Below are 20,785 nucleotides of genomic sequence, written 5' to 3'. Positions count from 1 at the left end.
TTAACCTGCTACTAAAATAAAATTATTTTAATGGCTATAAGGCATTATTGTACCAAAATGCATTAACTACTGCCTATTGTTTGAAATTTAGATGGTTTCCCAATTTTTGTCATTATAAATAATGCTTAACAAGCATTCTTAAAAATATGCTTTTATCCCAAACTCCGATATTCTATTTTCTCAGAAAATATTTGTGGGTAGAAATTATTGATCAGAAAGGTTTGAATTTTTAAGGTTCTTGCTGTATATTATCAAATTGCTTTTCCAAAAATCTGCATCTACCTGTATTCCCGTTGGTGGGTTATGAGAAAATCTACCAGTGTACCATCACCAAAATGGAGTTTTATCTCTATTATCTTTTTAAAATATTTGCAAATTTGACATATATACACATATATATGTAGAGAGAGAGAGAGAGATTCATTGATTACAACTGAGATTGAAAATTTTTCATATATTTACTGGCCATTGTTATTTCTTTAAGGAACATATTTTTGTGTTTGGTCTTTTCCTATCAATGTTGTTATTCATTTTTAAGAAGCCTTTGTATTTTAATTACAGCAACCATTTGTTTTATGTTGTAAATATTATTTGATATTTTTAGTTTGCCTTTTAATTTGATTCATGAAACATTTCACCTAACTTAAAATAGTTATATTTTCTGGTTATAAATTTAATATACATATTTTTAAAGAATTTATGTAATATTGAAGATTATAAAAAAGAAAGTGAAAATCATCCATAATCCCACTTTATATCTTTCCAAATTCTTTGCTATGACCATAAAGATCAGGCCTTTCATATTTTGTATCCTACTTTTTAATATAGCAATAAAACATGATATTTTTCCATGTCAATAAATACAGCTAAACATTATCATATTTAATAATTGCAAGTGTGCATGAAACATGATTTATTTAAGCAATCTCCTATTTATGAATTCTCGTGATTTTTTCCTCCCCAAAATGTTTCATTATCATAAACAATAGGATAAACATCCTTATAACATATATCTTTACTAATTACATCTTTACTAACATGTTCATATAAATTTGTAGATGAACTGTTGGTCAAATTATTTATATTCATTAAATGCTTTTAATGTTAATTCCTAAATCACCCTCAAGAAACATCATACTAATTTACACTCTCACTAACAGAGATTAAGGGGGACAATTTCCCCATACCATCAACAGCATTAGGTATCACAATCATTAATTAATTTAGCAAATTATTTAGTGGTTACTTTTAATCTTTGCCAATAAAAATGAGGAAATAGTATCACCCAGCTATTTTAATTTGCTTTTTGTTATACTAAGATTATTTAATATCATTTCATATTTTAGAGGCATTTTGTATTTCTTTTGTGAATCACCTATTTTCTGTGATTATTTCTAATGTTCAAAAGTGGATTAAATTTATATATGGCTTAGAAACCAAAATGCAAATGGTGAAACTATACAGCTTTTAGAATATAATGTAGGGGAATATTTTCATCAGAGGTGGGAAGGATTTCTTAGATGAAAAAAATTCACCACAAATAAAAAGATTTATAGATTAAGCTATATTAAAAATTAAGACTTCCTTTCATCAAAAGACATAAAGAAAGTGGAAAGACAGGCCACAGAGTAGAAGATATTTGCAACACATAACTGACAAAGGTCTATTATTGAAAATATATAAAAACTCTTAGAATTAATAAGCAAAAGAGAGATGACCCAATAAAATAATAGATAAACACTAGAATAGAAACTTTACGGGGCCAGCCCAGTGGCATAGTGGTTAAGTTCAGGTGTTCCACTTCAGAGGCCCAGGGTTTGCTGGTTCGGATCCTGGGCGTGGACTTGCTGCTCATCAAGCCATGCTGAGGTGGCGTCCCATATAGAGGAGCTAGAACTCTACAATTATGCTACACAACTACCTGCTGGGGCTTTGGGGAGAAAAAAGAAAAAGAGGAAGATTGGCGACAGATGTTAGCACAGGGCCTATCTTCCCAAAAAAGAAAAGAGAATACTAAATATTTTTTTTTAAAAAAAAGAAACTTCACAAAAGAGGAACTACAAATGGCCAATAAATACACGAAAATATGTCCAATCTCATTAGTACTCAAGGAAATTCATATTAAAACCACAATGAGTTGCATGACATACCCCTCAGGTGGGCAAAAAATATAAAAAGTAAGAATGTAAAGCAATGAGAATTTCATCTGTTACTGCTTAGAGTATAAATTTATACAATTGTTTTGGAAATAATTGACAATATCTAGGAAATTGAAGATGAACATACTTTGTGATCTAATAATTTTATTCCTGGATATAGACCCTAGAGAAACTTTGCACACATGTAACTGTACATAAGAGTGTTTACGGTGGCATTTTTTCATAGTAGTCAAAAACTAGAAACAATTCAAGTAACCGTTACAAGCAGAGTGGATAAATACGTTGCGGTATATTCCTACAATGGGATATGATATAATAATGAAAATGGATGAACTACAGCTCACACATCAACATGGATGACTTTCAAAAATATAATGTTAAGCTAAAGAAGCAAACCATAAACAAATACTTACCATGTAACCTGAAGTTCAAGAGCAGTTAAAATTAAACTATATTATCTAAACCTCCACACATAGGTGATAAAATTATTATAAGTAGCAAGGAAATTATTGAAACAAAGATCAAGAGAGTGATTACTTAGGGGTTGGGAGAAGAGGGATGTGACGAGAGACACAATGGAGCCTTCTGGGGTACTGACAGGCAATGTTCCTCACCTGGGTGGGGATTATAAGATGTTTATTTTATATTTATTCATTAAACTGTATATGTACGCTCTACGCACTCTACTTAAGTACATTTCACTGCTAAAGGTGAATTTTAGAAATAATTATGAATTTTCCTTCCATTGATGAATTTCTATATGTCAGATAAAACTCTAATTTGCTTTATTTTTCCAAAATACCCCATTTTCCCTCTACCATTTGTTGACTAATATATTGCTTGCCCACTGGTTTTTAGTGGTGCCTTAATCAACTATTATTCTTTTTTAAGTTCCAATATCCCTTTCCGGCCTGTTTGCTTTGTTCCACTGATGGATCTTTCCATTCCACAGTATCAGTCACAATAGTGTCTTCATTGTTATTACTATTATTCTGTCCTTTTCTCTCCCTGTGCAAATCATAATGTTTGAGCTGGTTGAACTTTTTTCTTAAAGCACAACCCATGATTCTGTGAGTCATTCTGTGTCCTCCTTAAAGCATACCTTTCTAGTTGGCTTTCAATTTTGCCACCCATTGGAACCATGGGAATGTATAAACTCCCACCACTTTGTTCGCCCAAGGTTTCAATCACTCTCTGCTGTTTTGGCAAACCTCCTGTCCACGGACGGGAGTGATGGTGAGCGAGAAAATCCCTCTTGGGCTGTGAGGGACTCTGTGTAATAAACAGAATCAAGGGCAGAAATGTGACTCCAGCCACCCGAGGGTGACAGAATCAATCACCCCTCTCCAAGGGATTTGCTTTGTGTTTGTGTTCTCTGTCGTTCTTGTGGATGCAGACAGGATATCGAACAGCAGCTGGGCTCCCTGATCTTGGCAACAGACATCAACAGGCAGAACGAGTTTCTGACCCGACTGAGAACTCACCTCCACAATAAAGATTTAAGACTGGAGGATGGACACGACAGGCACTTTATGCTCCAGGTAAACAGCAACAGCAAAAGCCATTATCCTTGCTGGGTGAAGACACTGAGGGACACGATCAATAGTTTTAGCACTTTTGAGAAGGAGCGTCTCCCACGGTGTAAGTTAGAGCAGTGACCTACTTTATGAAAAGCTTTGAGACACATGAAATTTTTAAGTGGTTTCCAAGCAAACAAAATCCGAGTTTCACGTTAGTGAGTTGATAACATCTCCTTTTCCTTGTTTGGTAACTGCTTCACCACAGAGTGGTCCTGCTGGGCAGTGGCAGATGGCAAGGATCTACCCCACTTTGTGGCTTGATGTAAAAGTGACCACTGTGGTACCTGTGCGATTTAGAAAGTTGTTTCTATAACACAAAAGTATATACTATGTTAACTATAGTACAAACAAAAGTTGAAAAACAAGTAGCCTTCCTTTACCTAAAACCTATTTAATCAAACCCTGCTTTACTTCCTTTTACTACTTAAGCTCATTTTTATCTGAGGCTCAAACATGTTTACCTAGTCTTCCCATTTTTAGGCACCAATAAATAAATTATTTTAAGTTTAATTGAAAGAATTGAATCGTATCAAGCCCAACCCTTTCTGCTTTATTCCATGGCGAGAAGCCATGTGTGACATGAGAACAAGAGGAGTGGACCTCGGAAGTAGAAATCTGACCTAGTATCCAAACCAGAGTTTTTTCCTTGATCTTCCATTTTCTCCTGTCTTCCTTCTTTCCTTTTGGTGAAAAAGACTGAAAGGATGGACCCTGGACTCATCAGGATAGACCAACTCTAACCGGGGAGATAGAGCTGTGCACGGGAGACTGAACTGTACAGTCTTTTTTTGCTCTCTGTAGTGTCCAAAGTGCTCCATCCTTCCAAGGAAATACCCCCCTTCCAGGCCTAGAACTCTCTCTCCTTCCTCTTTCTTCCCAAACTAGACTTCTAGTCCCTGAGTGCCACAAAGATTAGCCAGGTATCTGATTTTAGCGACGCAAACCAAGTCCTGAGTAGCTGAAAGATTGGCCTGAATACTTGCATTTCAAAAGCAAAGCTTGCAGACACAGATGAACCCCTACAAGGCAGAACCTGGAGGGGACTTCTGCCCCCGACTGACTCCAACATGTACCCATGCCCCCATTCACCTGGAAATCAACAACCAAATTTGCACCTGAGTAGGATCCAGGCTCTCCCAGACCCAAGCACTGTTAGCATTTCTCTGATCCAAGAACTGGGTCAACACAGACAGACCCTGCTGATGGGCAGGACACACCACTAGGGGCCCATCCGGGCAGCCGCCTCTTGGCAGCTGGTGGTTAAGGCAGAGCATCTACTTTTCTGGGAATTCGAGCTCAACCTCCTACGGTCAGCATTGCTGACAAAAGCCGGCATCCCAGATCCAGAGCAGTGTGAGGCAAGCTTTGATTTAGCTCTGCAAACAAACACTCCTCGGTTTGACACAACTGAGCTCCCGGGCTGGCACCCTGAGCTTGCTTACACACGGACACGGGCACGTAAACACAACACACAGCATTTAAGTGATGTGTGGGGTCGGTCAGTGTGGCCGGTGTGGGAATCAGTCCAAATGATCTCATCTGAGCCTGGCTGGGGCCCCACGAGGGGCGGGGCAGCAGCAGGAGCCAGGCCGCAGCTTTCCTTGGCCTGCCCACCCCAAGTCTCCTCCAGGAAGCTCCGTGTCCTTGGACGGTGACTCTTCTCTCCCTCTCCCTGCTATAAAGTGAGTTCTGAATGAAGGTTTTGTGTGGTGGTGAATAAGTGCTGTTTCCTGAAGAGGCCCTCTGTAAATGCGGGCCTGGCAGCATGAGGCGGGCTGGCGGGTCCCACCGCCCCTGGGTCTGGGGTGCTATCCGCTGCTGACCACCTCTCCTGCCCTGTCGTTTCTCAGATTGCCTTGAAGTGTGCTGACATCTGCAATCCGTGTCGAGTCTGGGAGATGAGCAAGCAGTGGAGCGAAAGAGTCTGTGAGGAATTCTACAGGCAAGGTTAGTGATGCGACGGTGGCGTTTCCAGGGCCCCTCTCCTCTCGGATGTTTATCCTAATAAAGCAGGAGATGGCTAATCTATCATGACGTTTGTTCTTTCCTCGACTCTGATTGTCCTTACCTTCCTCTTTAACTCTCTTGCAAACCACCAACACTTATCTGGAAATAATTTAAAAAGTAATAGCATTGACTTACTACAGAAATAGGTAGTCATGAGGTGCAATAAAAATGAGCAAAAGTGGAATATATGCATTTTTTTTAATGGCTTTCCTCTGTGGATATAAGAATGTGAGGGACAGTTTGGTTCTTACACTGACCTTCATTTTAATGAGGTGAGCGCAGCCTCAAGGCTAAATGCCGTTTGGGGTCGATGTTTTCCACTCTTGACAGAAGGATATAGACTCCTCCCTTCCCCTCGCTTTCTTAAATAAAGTTAATAATGAAATAGAGCACAGGTAGCCAAAAATTGAGTTCACCTTCTCAAATATATACAGTGAAAAGACCCATGGCCCCAAGGTAGTGTGTAATTTTTAAGAGATCAACCTCGTTTGGAAATAAGGCAACGACTCAGCAGCAAGAGCCTGACGCTGGGAGGGATGCCAGCCTTCACATGCATCCTCGCCTCTTCAGCCGGGTTTCGGGGCTCAGGATGTTGGCTCAGGCACAACAGTGCCCCGACGTTAGCGACAGGATCAGGTTTGAGAGGCTGAGAACAAATAAGGCCTGAAGTGTCTCACATACCAGCTCCGTGGGGAGGTCGCACAGCAACAGTGAGCCTTTGGGAGAGGCCTCCATGGAAAGATGTGGCAGTGACATCGAGATGGTCCCAGAGACAGGAGACAAAGCAGAATGAGTGGGTTCATGTGGGGCCGGAAGGCTCTGCTCACCATCTCTTTCCCTCGCGGTAAAGGAGCTGGTGTGGCTCCCACAGCCCTGCAATCTCCCTTCAAGAGAGAGTGAGTGGTTAGAGATCAAGAGACCAGTCCCAGTTGCCCATGATGTAAAATCTCCACCAAGGAAAACGCGAAATGAACTATTATGAAACTGGAGCAGGGAGGTTTTAGATTAGATGAGATAAATACTGTACTGTGTGACAGAGAAAAGATTGACCCAGCACAGTGAGAGCAGGGCCAGGATCTCCATCCTGAGAAAGTAAACCACGGACACAGAGAAGACCCTACTCTGTCCCTCTTGGTTTCGACTCAGCCACGTTCTGCTGTTGGCACAGACTTCAGTTTAACACTTTCATGTGCTTATCTTGCACCTCATCTAGATTACGAGCTACTTGGGGCAGGGACCATGTCACCTGGGCGGATCATGAGGCCCACAGGGTTGGTGAGTTAAAATTAACTAATTGGAGGAAATGGGATCAACCAAGAAAGGTACATCAGTACCTCTTTGTGAAAACTGGTTGTTGTCCTAATAATATACACATGTGCAGTACTGTAAGCTGGAACAATCTAGAACATTTGTGACTCGGATCACTAAAGGTGAGCTTCCATGCACTTTGCTCTGGCATGTCTCCTGGCAGAAGAAGGAGAATAGAGAGTTCGTGTCAGGTCCTTTTTATTTAGTAGCATTACAGTCTAGCAGAAGTTTGGCCCATTTAAGAGGAGAAGATCAGACTCTCTGTGCATCCAAACTGCCTGTCCTCCATACTGAATTAATTTTTTCAAAAATTCTATAAGCATGACTTTTGTATGATTTTGATTAATCTTATTCTGGGTTTCAGTTTAGGATTTGGTCTTCCACAGACTGCTAATAGTCCCAGCCACAATATCTTTAATGATTTGTGATATTGAGCAAAGGAAAACCCCTAAAGTCACGGTTAAGAACACAGGGGAAAAGGAAGATGGGATCCTATGAATTAGGAAAACAGTGTTAAATTCTCAGAACAGAGGTTAGGATTCTAAACATCATTCACCCCCCTCCCCTCAATGCCTTAAGGAAGTAGAATTTCTGTCCTATTGTAACTACAGTTTGGTATCTTCTCAATAAACCAAGGTTCCCAGAGTTTTTATTGAACGTCTGCTTCCAGCTTTGTCTAATCCTCAGCAGAACTGTGATTTTCCTGTGTCCAAAGCCCGGGGATGTCATGAAGGATACAGAGAAGTATAGTTAATGTTTCATAACTTTAAAATGCTAATCAGTAAAGTTCCTAGAGGAGGGAAACTGAGCAGTTTTCCTCCTTGTATTCTCTACGTTGATTAACAAAGTGTCTGCAATGTACAGTGCTTTATAAATATATGTTGACTAAGTGAATGAAGGAATCATCTAATTGGAAGGCCACTCCAGCTGGAGGTCGTAGGAGAAGATCTAGTGCTGAGGAAGGTAGAATCCGAGCTGGCACTGGCGGACGCACAATTTCCAGTAGGACAGCTGCAAGACACTGCGGCTAGTTAAATTTAAATTTATTTAATTAAATTAAATCTTAAATTTAGTTCCTCAGTTTTCCTGATCATATTTCAAGGGGCTGCTATAGTGGACAGTGCAGAGAACATTTCCATCACTGCAGACGGTCCTGTTGGACACCGCTGGTCTAGACAGGAATGGAAATGGACAGAGGCACTGAGGTGGGGACCACGGCCCTGCCTTGAGACCAGCTTGGTCCCCAAGAAGGTTAGGATGAGAGGGTTTGTGGAGGCCCCTGTACACCAGGCTATAGCAGAGAACATGACAATGGGAGTCATCTTAGAAGATGCAATTAGGGCAACATACAAAATTGAAGTGAAAGAAATACTGAAGAAAACTAGCTAAGAAGCAAAAACTAAGAATGAGTTATTAAGAAACCAGACTAGAGTCAGGCAGAGTGAAAGTGGGGAAAAAAGGTATTTCAAGAGAGCAATAAGCAGGATTTGATATGGAGGGAGAGGGGAAGGGAGAAATCAAAGACGACTCTTCCAAAGCATCAAGCATGACTGGAAAGATGACTGTAACAGAACTGTGGAGGTGAGGAGTAGAGCCAGCTATAGGAGAATTCATTTTAGTATTAAATGGCGTTATGCCCTGCCCTCAGAACACGATTATCATCCAGCTTCCCTGTACTCCTCAGGTGAAGCTGGAGTGATTTCCTCCCATCAGTCTTGAGAATCACCAGGGCACCATGGGAGCTGTGGCTACAGTCTTAGAGAAAATTAGGGAAATGTGACGGCCCCAAGGTTCTCACTGTAGACACTCCAGAGCAGACTTCCTAGGTTGGAAGGCAGGCTCCCTGCTCTACTAGCAGTGTGATCTTGGGTCAACATACTTCCCTCCTGTTCATCTCAATTCTCTCATCTGAGGATTATAGTGAAGCTGTTATGAGGATTAGATTAATTAACTTAGGTAAAATGCTTAGAACACTGCCTGCACACAGTAAGCACGATGTAAATGTTGTATTTGTATCTCCTCTAGTTTAGAGGAATGCATGCACAACTGTGAACCCAGCTAATGCCTCTGGGGACCAGCGTCTCTGCTGATTAGCCAGATTGTTTTTCCCCAACACAAAAATTATCCAAAATTTTTTGCCCTCAGGTAGAATTGATAAAGTATTTTGGTAAAGCTTTGCTAATCTTCCTTACCAAAAAAAATATATATGTCATTCTGACCTCTATACTTTTTTTGGCAGGCTGGGTAGAGATTGGCCCTGAGCTAAGATCTGTTGCCAATCTTCCTCTTTTTGCTTGAGGAAGATTGGCCCTGAGCTAACATCCATGCCAGTCTTCCTCTATTTTGTATGTGGGACGCCACCACAGCATGGCTTGACGAGCAGTGTGTAGGTCCACGCCCAGGATCCAAACCCACAAACTCCAGGCTGCTGAAATGGAGCACACAAACTTAACCACTACACCACAGGGCCAGCCCCTGACCTCTATGCTTTTTTTAACCTTCCGTTACATTAGGTAAAATTCTAAGGCATCAGAATGAAGGACAGCAGACCCTCATTTCTGACTAATTGTGCAGCCACAGCCTGAGATGCTCTCAGATGGGATCTTCTCGTCCCTTTCTCCATTTCCTACCCAACCTATTATCCCTGGTGGTTCAGGTGAAACCAGACTAGGGTCCAGCAGAGTGAAAGGACCAGAAAAGCATAAAATCTGTTTTCTTAACCTATAACTTAAAGCCAGAACCTCCATTTCATGTTAGGAAGTTGCCCATTAGCTGAGCTCTTGTTTTTATAGATTTTCTTCAAAACTTCATCCTAGTCCCAGTGCACACCTATTTACAAGGAACCTATTGTAAAGTTGACACTCTGATGCTTTGAATTTTCATGGAAGCTACTAGAGCAAGTCAGTGCCAAAAGATTCCCAATGATAGCAAGGCAGGGGCAGTAATTCCCAGCACAGCTTCTTCGAACCAGGTCGTTAAAACTTTCAACATGTATTTTTATAAGTTCCAGATGACCAGTGTGTTTCTCCTTTCTTCTTAGGTGACCTTGAACAGAAATTTGAACTGGAAATCAGTCCTCTCTGTAATCAACAGAAAGATTCAATCCCTAGTATACAAATTGGTGAGTTGAATTCGATTTTAACTTTAAATGAATAGTTTTGGCACCTCTGCCACACACAGCTACACACACACAGCTTTTAAAAGATCCAAACTGGACATTTAATCAATGCCCCTGTGAATGGCTGAGTCCAGATAAACACTCTGATCATGACTAATCCACTGGGTAATTACCACTGAGAAACTGTGACAAATAGGGCAAAGGCTTTGTTTCAGACCCTTAACTAACCTGTATTAACTTCGTAGTTCAGAATGGAATCAAACCAGGTAGAGAGAAGGGAAGTCATAAGAATCAACTATTCACTGCTGAAGAGCAAGTTAGCTCACATTCTTTGGGACTGAAGGGTGGGAAGTCGGCAGAATCTGCCTTTAGGATCCTTCCAGTGTGAGTCACTACCCTTCATGCCCAACACACAATCCCAAGGGCTCAGACCCCGGGCCGTGCCCACCAGCCGTGCTGGGCCTTGTGGCCTGGGCCCCCGTGCCCCTAGTTCTCATTCTCTCGGGACCACACTCTCAAGCGTCCATGCAGTAAACTGCTAAAGGCGTATGAAGTAATTATCGCTTTAGTGAAGTCATGCCTAAGATCGTTAAGCACATCAAACTGTGGAAATTTTAGGCACTTTAGTGGGGGAATATTTCTGGTGCGGGAAGAACTTCTATTGCTCGTTAAAACACTCTACCATTTCCATCTAGATTTAAAGCAAGTCTTTTTTTTCCTTGCAGTTCCCTCCAATTAAAACCAAACACAGAACTTCACCTCTTACTTACTTACTTACTAAGCTATGGCCCTGACATGCCCCAGTTCACGTTTCTCATCAGTTCCCACAGACCTCAGGCAGCTTAATGCGTTCACAGTGCTGAAGACCTCCGCAAGGCCGGGGAGGAAGGGGGCCCCCGAAAAGGTCAGCCAAAAATTAAGGAAACCAGAGCAAGTTAGAATGATATGCTTACAATCACCAAGGGTCAAACCTAATCCACAAAAGAGTCATAAAGTCACCCTGAGGAAAAACGGACAAAATTAATCTAGCTACAAAGATTTGAGTGGAATATAGACATATTAAAATAGGTACGTTGGAATTATGAGATTATGGGTTGTCCATTTTTTTTCAAATTGTCCTTAATATTGTTATGTTGTTTTTACAATTAAACTGATTCCTCCACCTGAAAAAGGGAAGAGGGGAAGGTGTTATAAAAAATAGGACCCAGGAAGAATCCAGAGCAGATGAAGCTACAGAATTGCTGGGGGGTGGGGGAGGGGAGCAATATAACAGAAATGCTGCCTCGGCCTCTCTGGATCAGGATCAGGAGGCTCTGCAGAGGTGATATGAAGGGAATAGACTCTGACCAAAATCCTAACTCCGGGAACCAGCGTGTTAAGCTCCAGCTAGAAAGCAATTTGCCCACCAGCTGTCAGAGACATTGTGAACCTCCACAGAAAAGCATTCACGTTGTAAGCACACAACCTGGATTTGCAAGACAGACCTGATTTCAGAGCTTCTGTCCTGTTGTTGTCATGAGAACACACTTATTTTGTCAGATCATATGTCCTGATTTTCAGCTCAGGAAAATGTGGTTACCATAGATACCTGTTTTTACACTGGTATGGGGATGCATGCATAGGAAAATCTTGTGGTTGCTACACAGGTGCACCAATAACAAGGAGAAAGTGACGGTGATTCTCACACAACCCTTAGTGTACAGATCTTTCCCGTCTCTGCTCGTCGTCTCCCAGCTCCAGGTTCGCGGCCTGGAGGTGTGGTGTACAGGCCTAGCTCGTATTGTTACGTTGTTTTTACAATTAAAATTGGAAAAATCCGAATAGTTAAATGGAATCTAATGGGAGCTGCAGCTTTAGCTTCCTGGACAAGGATTTTTCTGGGGAGTTCCTAAGTAATGCAGCTATTTCCTCTGTCCTCACTCCCCTGGGACTGAAAGCATCCTCCCTCTTTTTCCTGTCCCAGTCCACGGGGAGAATGCCTGAGTGCCGTCTCTGGTTTAGACCTGGTTTTCTGTCTGGTGATTCATATTTACCCAAGTGGAACGGGGACTTACTATCTCCCCTGCCCCCGTCCCTCCCTCTCGCCATCAAACTCCTCATTTTAAAGAAGAAGATATAAATCAAATGATATCTAATTGGTGAAATCGACAGAAGGATGAGGAGAGAGTGGCTTTCATTCAACCCTGTTTGCTCCGAGGCCACCATTTGGCCCCACCCCACCCACCCCTCCAGGACGACAATATCCAGGTTGAGTCAGTCCATCCTCAAGGGGCAGAGAGAGGTTGGCACAACTCAATGGCACCAGTGGGACAGGTTCCCAAACTGATTGTGCAGAAGCTGTCCTTCGCTTGAAATAGCTTCAGCGTGTCTATTCAGACTTTAAAATGGCTTTCCTGTCTACTCTAAGAGGTCTTTACATCTGACCAGCAGAAATGTGGAGGTGCAATTCCAGAGTCACTTCAGGAAGAAAAGGAGTTGATTTTTAAGTATTGGATTTTAAAATATTGGATTTGTAATTTTTTTTTATGTTCAAGGTAAATTTGATAAGTATTCACACCTTAAACTTCAGAACAGTATAATTTTGCAAACTACCTTTTTAGATATCTAATCTCTTTTAAGGTGAAAGATATTAGAAATTAGATATGGAGATTGTGAAGGAGGTGAAGAAAATTCAAGAATGAAATCCTTACTTGCTGACTCCACGTATAACCTCATCGAAATGTAGACATAAAGTCGCTAGCTTAACTTTCTTCCTCAGGTTCAGGTTACATAAAGTGATCTTATAATATTTAAATCATGTTCACATAAGATGACGTAACGCAGAAATGTGCAATAATGTCTTGCTTTGCTGCGTCCTTTGCCCATCTCTAGAGCGTCCTCAAAGGTCAGGTATCTGCTGTCTGTCCAATCAAGGACAATCACATCAAGCCTCATACGGCACACACCTGTAAACATACAGGGTAGTTGCTGGAAGAGTTTCTTACGTTGAAAAGCACTTGCCTTTTCTCCCCACACCTACATTTCAAGGAAATACAATAAACCCAAATATGTCCAAGTTTGTGGTGATTCCAATAATTCCAGCCTAGACCCAAAGTTGTCTTTGCTTTAACAAATCATGTTTAATACAGAAAGCATATTAACAGTGAAACATGCTTAGAAAGCAAGAAGTCTAAAATAATGGCGAGAACAGACATGCAAACAAAGTAGTCTAATATCAACAATCTCATCCAGTCATTAAAGCGGACTTTCATGCAGGTAAAAATCCATATTGAAGATCAAGGAACTTTTATTTACCTACACTTAGCTGTCTAACATAATAGGAAGTAAGACAAAACTATGGAACGAAAATCCTGAGAGAATATCCTATGGGGTCAACGTAGGAATCCTTCAGAGGGTCTGAGTCAGTGACACACCCCTCCCTGATGTCATTTGCCCTTCCCCCTCCCCCACCCACCCTCCTTCATTCTAGCACCGACTTTTTTTTTTTACTTTTTTGTTTATATGCCTTTCTCCCTCCTCAAAGAATAACGGGCAATGTTTATTGTTTCTTATGTGTCAGGAGCTTCCTAAGCGTGCTACGTGGGTTAAGTCATTTCATTGTCCTAACAACCCTGTGGATTTGGTACTCTTCTTAGCTCCTGTTTGAAAAGGAGGAAACTGAGGCACAGTGAGGTTAAATGCTAAGCCCAAGGTGACATATCTTACGCTCCCAAGCTGAGGGTAGGGACCCCATCTTGTTTGCCTTCATGTCCCCAGGCCGAGTGCGTGGTGGCCCCAGCCGTGTGTGGGGAGGAGCAGTGGTTTTTACCGTCCTTGCGGTGATGACTTTGGCCTTCCTATTCTAGGTTTCATGACCTACATCGTGGAGCCACTCTTCCAGGAGTGGGCCCGCTTCACCGGACACAGCGCCCTGTCGGAGAACATGCTCGGCCATCTCGCACACAACAAAGCCCAGTGGAAGAGCCTGTTGCCCAAGCCGCACAGAGGCAGCGGCGGTGGGGGGGGCGGGGGCAGCCCGGACCTCGCAGGCCAAGGGACTGAGAAGGAGGCGCAGACTGTGACCACAGGTGACACCCCCTAGTGCCAGCCAGGCCTGCCCCTGGCTCTGCACACTGAGACTGGGAACCTCCTCGAGCAGAGGCCCCCTGGGAGGGGAGAAACCCTGAGGGGTTCTTGCCATGAACCCAGCCACTCTCTGGGTCTCCTCCTGGGCCCTTTGGAATGCCGCCCTCCTCATACCTACCTGCCTCCCTCCTTTGTCCAAGTGTACAGAAGCCATTCGCCACCTCAGTCGCCACCTCAGCATTAGCTGCCGAATGAGCAAGTCCATCCAGTGACGTGGGAGCTGACCCCAGGGGCAGTCTCGCCCCACCAGGAGGAGATCAGGGAGTAGGAGAGAGGTGCTGCTGCTGTGTCCCCCACGGCCTGGGTCACACCGGGTCACCCCGGGACGGGCAGCAGCCCTCAAGCCAGATCGTCCTAGCGTCTGCCGTCTGACTGCTGATCTGCGTGACGAAAACACCAGCATATTTGGAACTCCAACGATATTGGTCTTAAGTGCAAGAGCACAATGAGAGTGTGAGAGAAAGTACCTTCTATTTTAATAATAATTATTATTAAAAAAAAAATAATAAATCTTTTTAACTTTTCTATTGTATGCACTAGACAATGGATCTAAAACTCTGGACTAAGGTTACTCGGTGTACCCAAACCTGAACAGGGGGTTCATTGTTTTGTTACTGACTTTATGCCACTTTGGGGCAGAGCTCTGGCATCTTCTCAGTTCCAGAAACCCCGTTTCCCACCCGATCCGAGGGAAGGTGCTGTACAGTCCATTCCTTTGCACCGTTAGCCAATCTGTCTTTTACCAATAACTCAGATTCAGTGACATGTTTCTATTCACACATGTACATTTTCTGTAAATACCAGGCGCTACTGAGTCCCGTGCCGAAATACGTGAGTATTGTGGGATCGCTACCTGTATCAACAATGGCACTGTGAACAGATACTGTTAGTTTTAATACAAGAGAATGCATCTGTAAATATGGTATAGAGTTTATTAATATACGATTGTTTGCAGATAAAGGCCTTAACTTTAAACATCTTTCATCTTCTGAAAGCTGCCCAACTTTAAATCCTCATAGATTGTCCTTCTGAGCTGCCTTCCCATGTCCATCTTTCTGCTTTCCAGCTAAGGTCACAAACCAAAACTGAATAAAGTCTTTGAGGAAATATTTTGGAAACTTCACATGCATTCCGCTTGAGACCATAGTGTTTAACCTATGGCACCAAGCAGCGTTTCCTCAGACTAATGAGGAGACCCTGCAGCCAGCCGGAACGCCCTCTTCAACACAGCGACGTTGCACACGGTTCTGACGAGTCGGCTGATAAGCTCGTGTTTGTGTGACTCTTGTCATCCAACGTGGCAGTGTGTCAACCTCGCAGGAGACGTAGCAGGTCTCACAAACCTTCTGTGACCGTGTCATCTAACCGTCAGGGAGCTTCCTGTACCCCTACCCCACTTCCGTCTGCTATGGCTACAGTACCAAAGCACCTTTGGCTTATGGTTGGCGTGCATTTCTTTGGTGTTAATAGTAACTGGATTTTTCTTTTTCCTTAATTTCATGTGAACAACTACCCAACTGTTTAGCTGAAGTTAACGTTATTTAAGTGAAGAAAATATTTCAGTTTTCTGACAGAATTGGCCTTCCTGGCAGGTTGTTGTGGTCAATTATGGCTCCAGAGTCAACTTGGAATTTTGTTGTCGTTATTTCTGCAGACGGCCATAAAATCAGTTTGTTACAGCATTCTCCAGTCGGCTAAACTCTGTGCATTCAACCTTTTCTTTAGAAGTTCTAGCATAACTAATGTTAGATGAAAACTGGCAACGCCCTTTCTTTTTACCTTAAACAATATGGTGGCGGGAGAAGGATACTGTGATCGTTTCTGCCACTGCCGAGCTGTTCTGCAAGCTGAGGGCATGGCAGCTAACTCTCACTTCCTAAGTGCACCTGTTTTTTCCTCCTAACATACAAATGGAATGTTTGAGACTTGACAGGATTGTAATAAGTTCCTGTAGAGAGACTGAGGCTTGCAGAGTCAGGGTTTAGGGGAAATTCTGGAAAGTTGGTTATATTTTCATTAAAGTAGGAGACATTGTCAGATGGTACTAAAGAAAGTGTGAAAAACCTCATGAAATGGATGGACAATAATTCGAAATCGTTGATGTGGGTAAGAAGGGAAGTTGTAAAAACTTAGCACTAACTTCGTTCTTGTTTTTCTGTAACAACTATGAACTGACACATGAATCTTTATTTCTTTAACACTCTGAAGCTCTACGCTCGGTGAGGCCCCAAAAGAACATGATGAATGTATTCCTGCTTCCAAATCTCCCTTATTTTGGTTTGGTGATGCAGACAGGGCTTTGGAGCTGTCTGTTTTTAATGTACATGAGATCAAACCACGGACAGCCATTCCTGGAGACGACACAGTGGAGATAAGACAGAAGATGCTAATGGGGCCTCTACCTTGAGTTTAGGAAATGGACTTGGTTTAAATTATATTTATATCATAACTTAAATAAAAAGATTGAGGTTTTTTTAGTAGTTCCAAGTTTATAGGACAAAAGTGTGTATGTTACAATTAGGTCTTGAAGAAGAGCTCACAGAGAAAACTACCAAATATCTGACGGTTAAGCCTATGAAGCAGCTACTAGCACAATAAAATCTGAAGTAAAATGAGACATGATGTATCAACTAGATGCATCTGTGTCCTTCTTTCAACCAGCTGGAGATTTCTTGAGTTCTTCATTTTTTGGCAAAAAAAAAAAAAAGAGAGAAAAATGTGAAAACTTTTTCTTGCCTACTAGTGGCTCTCTTGCAATATTTCCGTAGGAGTCCAATTACTAGTTAAGACACAGCTGTTGGACCATCCATGGTCCACAGTCCTAGTCCATGAACCATCAATAGCTGACTGATCAAGTTTAATTCTTTCATTGCTTGAGAAGAAAGGAATCAAAGGGCTATTTTTGGTCAGCGAAAGGTAGAGTTAAAATCAAATTAAGAGAGAGAATAGAGATCACTGCCAGGCCTGACAGGCAAAGCCTGCTTTTCCTTTTTATAGCATCCGTGAGTAGTCAGAACCTTGTTCATGGAACTCGGACCTCCTCATATCTCCCTGCTGGGCTGAGTAAAACTCCCACTCTGTCTCTACCTGCTTAAGGCCTCTCTCGAAGGACGCGGAGCGTGTCCTGCACACCGTCTACAGACAGTGCTTCCTACAAAACACAGACTTGTTTTGTAACCTTTTCTCATGTTGATTCAGATCTGCTCACTGATTTGAAAGTTGATTATGAGCTTGTATTTCACTGTATTTCTTATGCTTTGTTCTTTTAAGCGAACCCTTAAAATTGTGTTGTTTTGTGTACACAGGTGAGATTTGGGGGAAAAAAAACCATCTTGTGACTTTTTGCTCAAAATGTGGCCTAAATATCCATTGGCATGTCTAGATAAACAATTAAAAATAAAGATAATTTCTTAAGAATATAACAATATGAAAATATCCTGATTCTCACCAGGTAACATGTTACCAGCCAACCAATGGGATTCAACAAAAAGGAGGCATTGCTCAGGAGAGAAAGCTTCAAGGGAAAGAGCACAGATGCAGATGTGGCCCCTGTGACTCATGCCTCCAGGGGCTGCAGAAATAGCCAGGTCCGTGAAGGCGCACATCCAGCTAGTCCCAAGTTAGGGAAAGAGGGCCACCATTCAGCTCTGCATTTCCCCTGAGTCCTGATGTTTTTCTGAGTCAATTTGTCAAACTCATACGTGAAGGGGAATGAGGTACAATGTTTTCGGTTGTGAAAACATGGCAGACTCAATTCAGGAATTACGTGTTCAAAACACGGTTTTGCATTTCAGGATTAGAAGCCACCAAGAACAATAGACTAGTTCAGGCAGGACAACTGAGTGTCCTAAATCCATCTGGAAATAAAAGAGAAAAAAAGACCCATGTTTCCCAGCAACGGCCTTGTATCTTCACATATTCTCCTCATATCCATTTGATTAAGATTCGTATTCAGGATGTCACTAATTCCTTAATGTCGCCCCAATGTCTGAATACAAAGCTGCTTTTTCATTTGTGGGCATGCTATATCATAAACTCACAATCAAAAGGGAGACCCCAGTGGTACTCCAAGTAAAGGTCAGACGTGACTTTCAAATGTACCCAGGAACCTAGCTGAAACGTTGTCAAACAGGCCAAGCCCATGGGAGCAGTAGAATTTCAATCCAACAAATATTGGTTGAGGATCTACTATATACCAGAGGTTTTGCTAGATACTTGGGATATAAAAAGACCCAGGCCCTCGCAACCCATCATCCATTCATTTTAGTGCTTCTAATTCATCCTCTGGGATGAGAAAATTAGTCCTTAAAATATTGAAGTATTGTTACTTAAAATAAAAAAATAAAGTTACTTACAAAAAAAAAAAAAAAAAAGACCCAGGCCCTCTGGCAGCATTCAGACTTGTGTCAGAGACTGGCGTTCCCAGCGAACACTTCCAAGAGAATTCGTGAGAACATCTGTGAGGACTCAGATGCAGGTAAAGCTCCCTCCTGGGGTACAACCTGATGGAAAGCAGATAAGCTTCAGAGACAGAAGTGGGTCCCAATCTTGATTCTGTCACTAACTAACTCTGTGGCTTCAGGAAAGTTACCAAATCTCTATAAAATTATGTCTAGACAACATCTTTTATAGTATTGTTGTGGCAATTAGAAGAGATTGCAGACGGAAAGCACCAAGCAACTGTCTGGGACATGGCCAGGCATTCTGTAGGTGCAAGCTCTCTCCTCTTAAATTACAAGAAGCTTGGCAAACAGCCCTTCACACATGGATAAGAATGGGAAGAATATATGGGGAAAAATATAGTAAAAAATGCTGGTGATTTTACGTTTGGAAGTCAAACTCATTTTTACCTTTTTTTTAACGGATGGGTTAATTTATGTACTTATTTATTGGCAAAGTTGGGTAAAAAGATTACCCCTTCAATCCATTGCTCCCATGAAATCTCTGCCTCAGCTATAGCCTACTTTTCTGTTCCGTCTCTATATTCTAGAGTGGAAGATAGGATATCTGTTGTTTGCAGTTCTGTCAGAAATTTCTGTGAAGGAAATAGCACTTAAAAACAAAATGAGAGTCATTTATCACCCTCATTCTGGCTGGTGATGGCTCTGGCCCTCTCTGGTCCTCAGTGTCAGGCCCTGAAAGGTGGGCTGGGCTTTCACAGGCTCTGCAGGAGCAGGCGTGGGTTGGTGCCTCCAGGATGCAGTGGGTTCACACTGCTCACACATTTACACACATGTTCTCAGCTAGTGCCTGCTGTGTGTCCTAGGCAGGTCAGAAAGCAGCGGCCCCCCTTAAGCTCCTGTCACAGAAGGGAGAAGGCCCAGTCCTGCCTCCATGGGAATGTGATGGACAGACTTGAGTAATGACTAAACAAGGAGCTTTTCACTATGAAACAGTCCATGGTGGGCTTCTTTCTTTTTTTTTCGGTTAAGCCAGAGAGATTATTAGAAAATATTTAAGTTTTAGCTGATACAGTTTGAAGATGCATGATTGCCTTGCTTAGTCATCTAAGCAAAGATGTATCTTGGATTCAGTTGCCTGAAATGCTTTAAATTCTAGTATCACAAGTGCTGATTTAATCTTCAGTCATTTTTTCCCTTTTAAGGAAGCAGTGTGGTCAAGCTTAAAAAGTGTGGGCTTTGGAGTCAGACAGACCAGAATTCAAATCCCTCATTATCACTTGCTGTTTAACCCTACTCAGTTAATTTAATCTCTCTGAGCCTCCATTTCCTCATGTATAACATGGGAGTAACACCCACGTGGTTTTGAGGCCAACATTAGGGACAGACATGAAACATACAGCATAGTTTTTAGCAGAAACGGGATACTCAACAAATGTAAATTCCTCCATCATCTAAAGAAAAAAGATCTATAACGTGGGAATTGGGATTACATCTTTTACTTTCTCTGGGTTGCACAATTTTTGTGCAAAAGAAAACACAAGGCCCATTAATAGACTGAGCATGATTATATCTACAGGTGGCCAGCTTGATCATAAAATAATCCTCATAATATGGGCAAAAGACTGTAAGAAATGATTACAGAAAGAAGACAGTGCTCCTAGGGTACTAGGGATACACTGATAAGACCAAGGATAAATAAAGGACTGTCTTTTCTGATTTTAAAGTAAATACTCCTTAGCCCAGCTGAGAAAACCAGTCTGTTTTATCTAAGCCTTTCCTAGAGTTGATGATAATACAACCCTGGCTAGAGAGAAGTGTGAGTTACATAAAACTTAATAACCTGTCAGGTTTTCATGAATTCCACTCATATCCTACAAATCCTGTCCATAGAGGTTTCCAGAGGCCATTCCCCTAGTAACTTCATCAGATCCTTTCTGGCCACTGACAGCAGAGGCAGAGAAGTCCAGGGTAGTCTCTGCAAATAGATGACCCTAAAATAGATTCTGCTGTTCTGAACTAACATTTTCAAAATTGCTTAAAAATGTGTGTGCCAAAAGATGTTTGTTATATATTCCCTGAAAAAAA

The 20,785-nt window shown here is 42.0% G+C and overlaps 1 protein-coding gene across 2 annotated transcripts in view; it reads left to right on the top strand.

Moving 5' to 3' along the window:
• The window catches only part of PDE7B (phosphodiesterase 7B), a 299,260-nt gene extending 281,595 nt beyond the window's left edge, over window positions 1–17,665 (top strand). For both annotated transcript variants that reach the window (XM_058566216.1, XM_058566217.1), the window contains 4 exons: window positions 3,556–3,700; window positions 5,590–5,686; window positions 10,095–10,175; window positions 14,018–17,665. In XM_058566216.1, coding sequence (XP_058422199.1) covers window positions 3,556–3,700; window positions 5,590–5,686; window positions 10,095–10,175; window positions 14,018–14,253 — 559 coding nt within the window. In that variant the 3' untranslated portion in view covers window positions 14,254–17,665. The remainder of the gene's footprint in view (window positions 1–3,555; window positions 3,701–5,589; window positions 5,687–10,094; window positions 10,176–14,017) is intronic.
• The last annotated feature ends 3,120 nt before the right edge of the window (window positions 17,666–20,785 follow it).

The sequence above is a fragment of the Diceros bicornis genome, chromosome 23 (genome assembly GCF_020826845.1).
Source record: "Diceros bicornis minor isolate mBicDic1 chromosome 23, mDicBic1.mat.cur, whole genome shotgun sequence".
NCBI classification, from domain to species: Eukaryota; Metazoa; Chordata; class Mammalia; order Perissodactyla; family Rhinocerotidae; genus Diceros; species Diceros bicornis.
The sequence above is the reverse complement of the archived record's forward strand: the minus strand, read 5'-3'. Positions and strand labels throughout refer to the sequence as shown.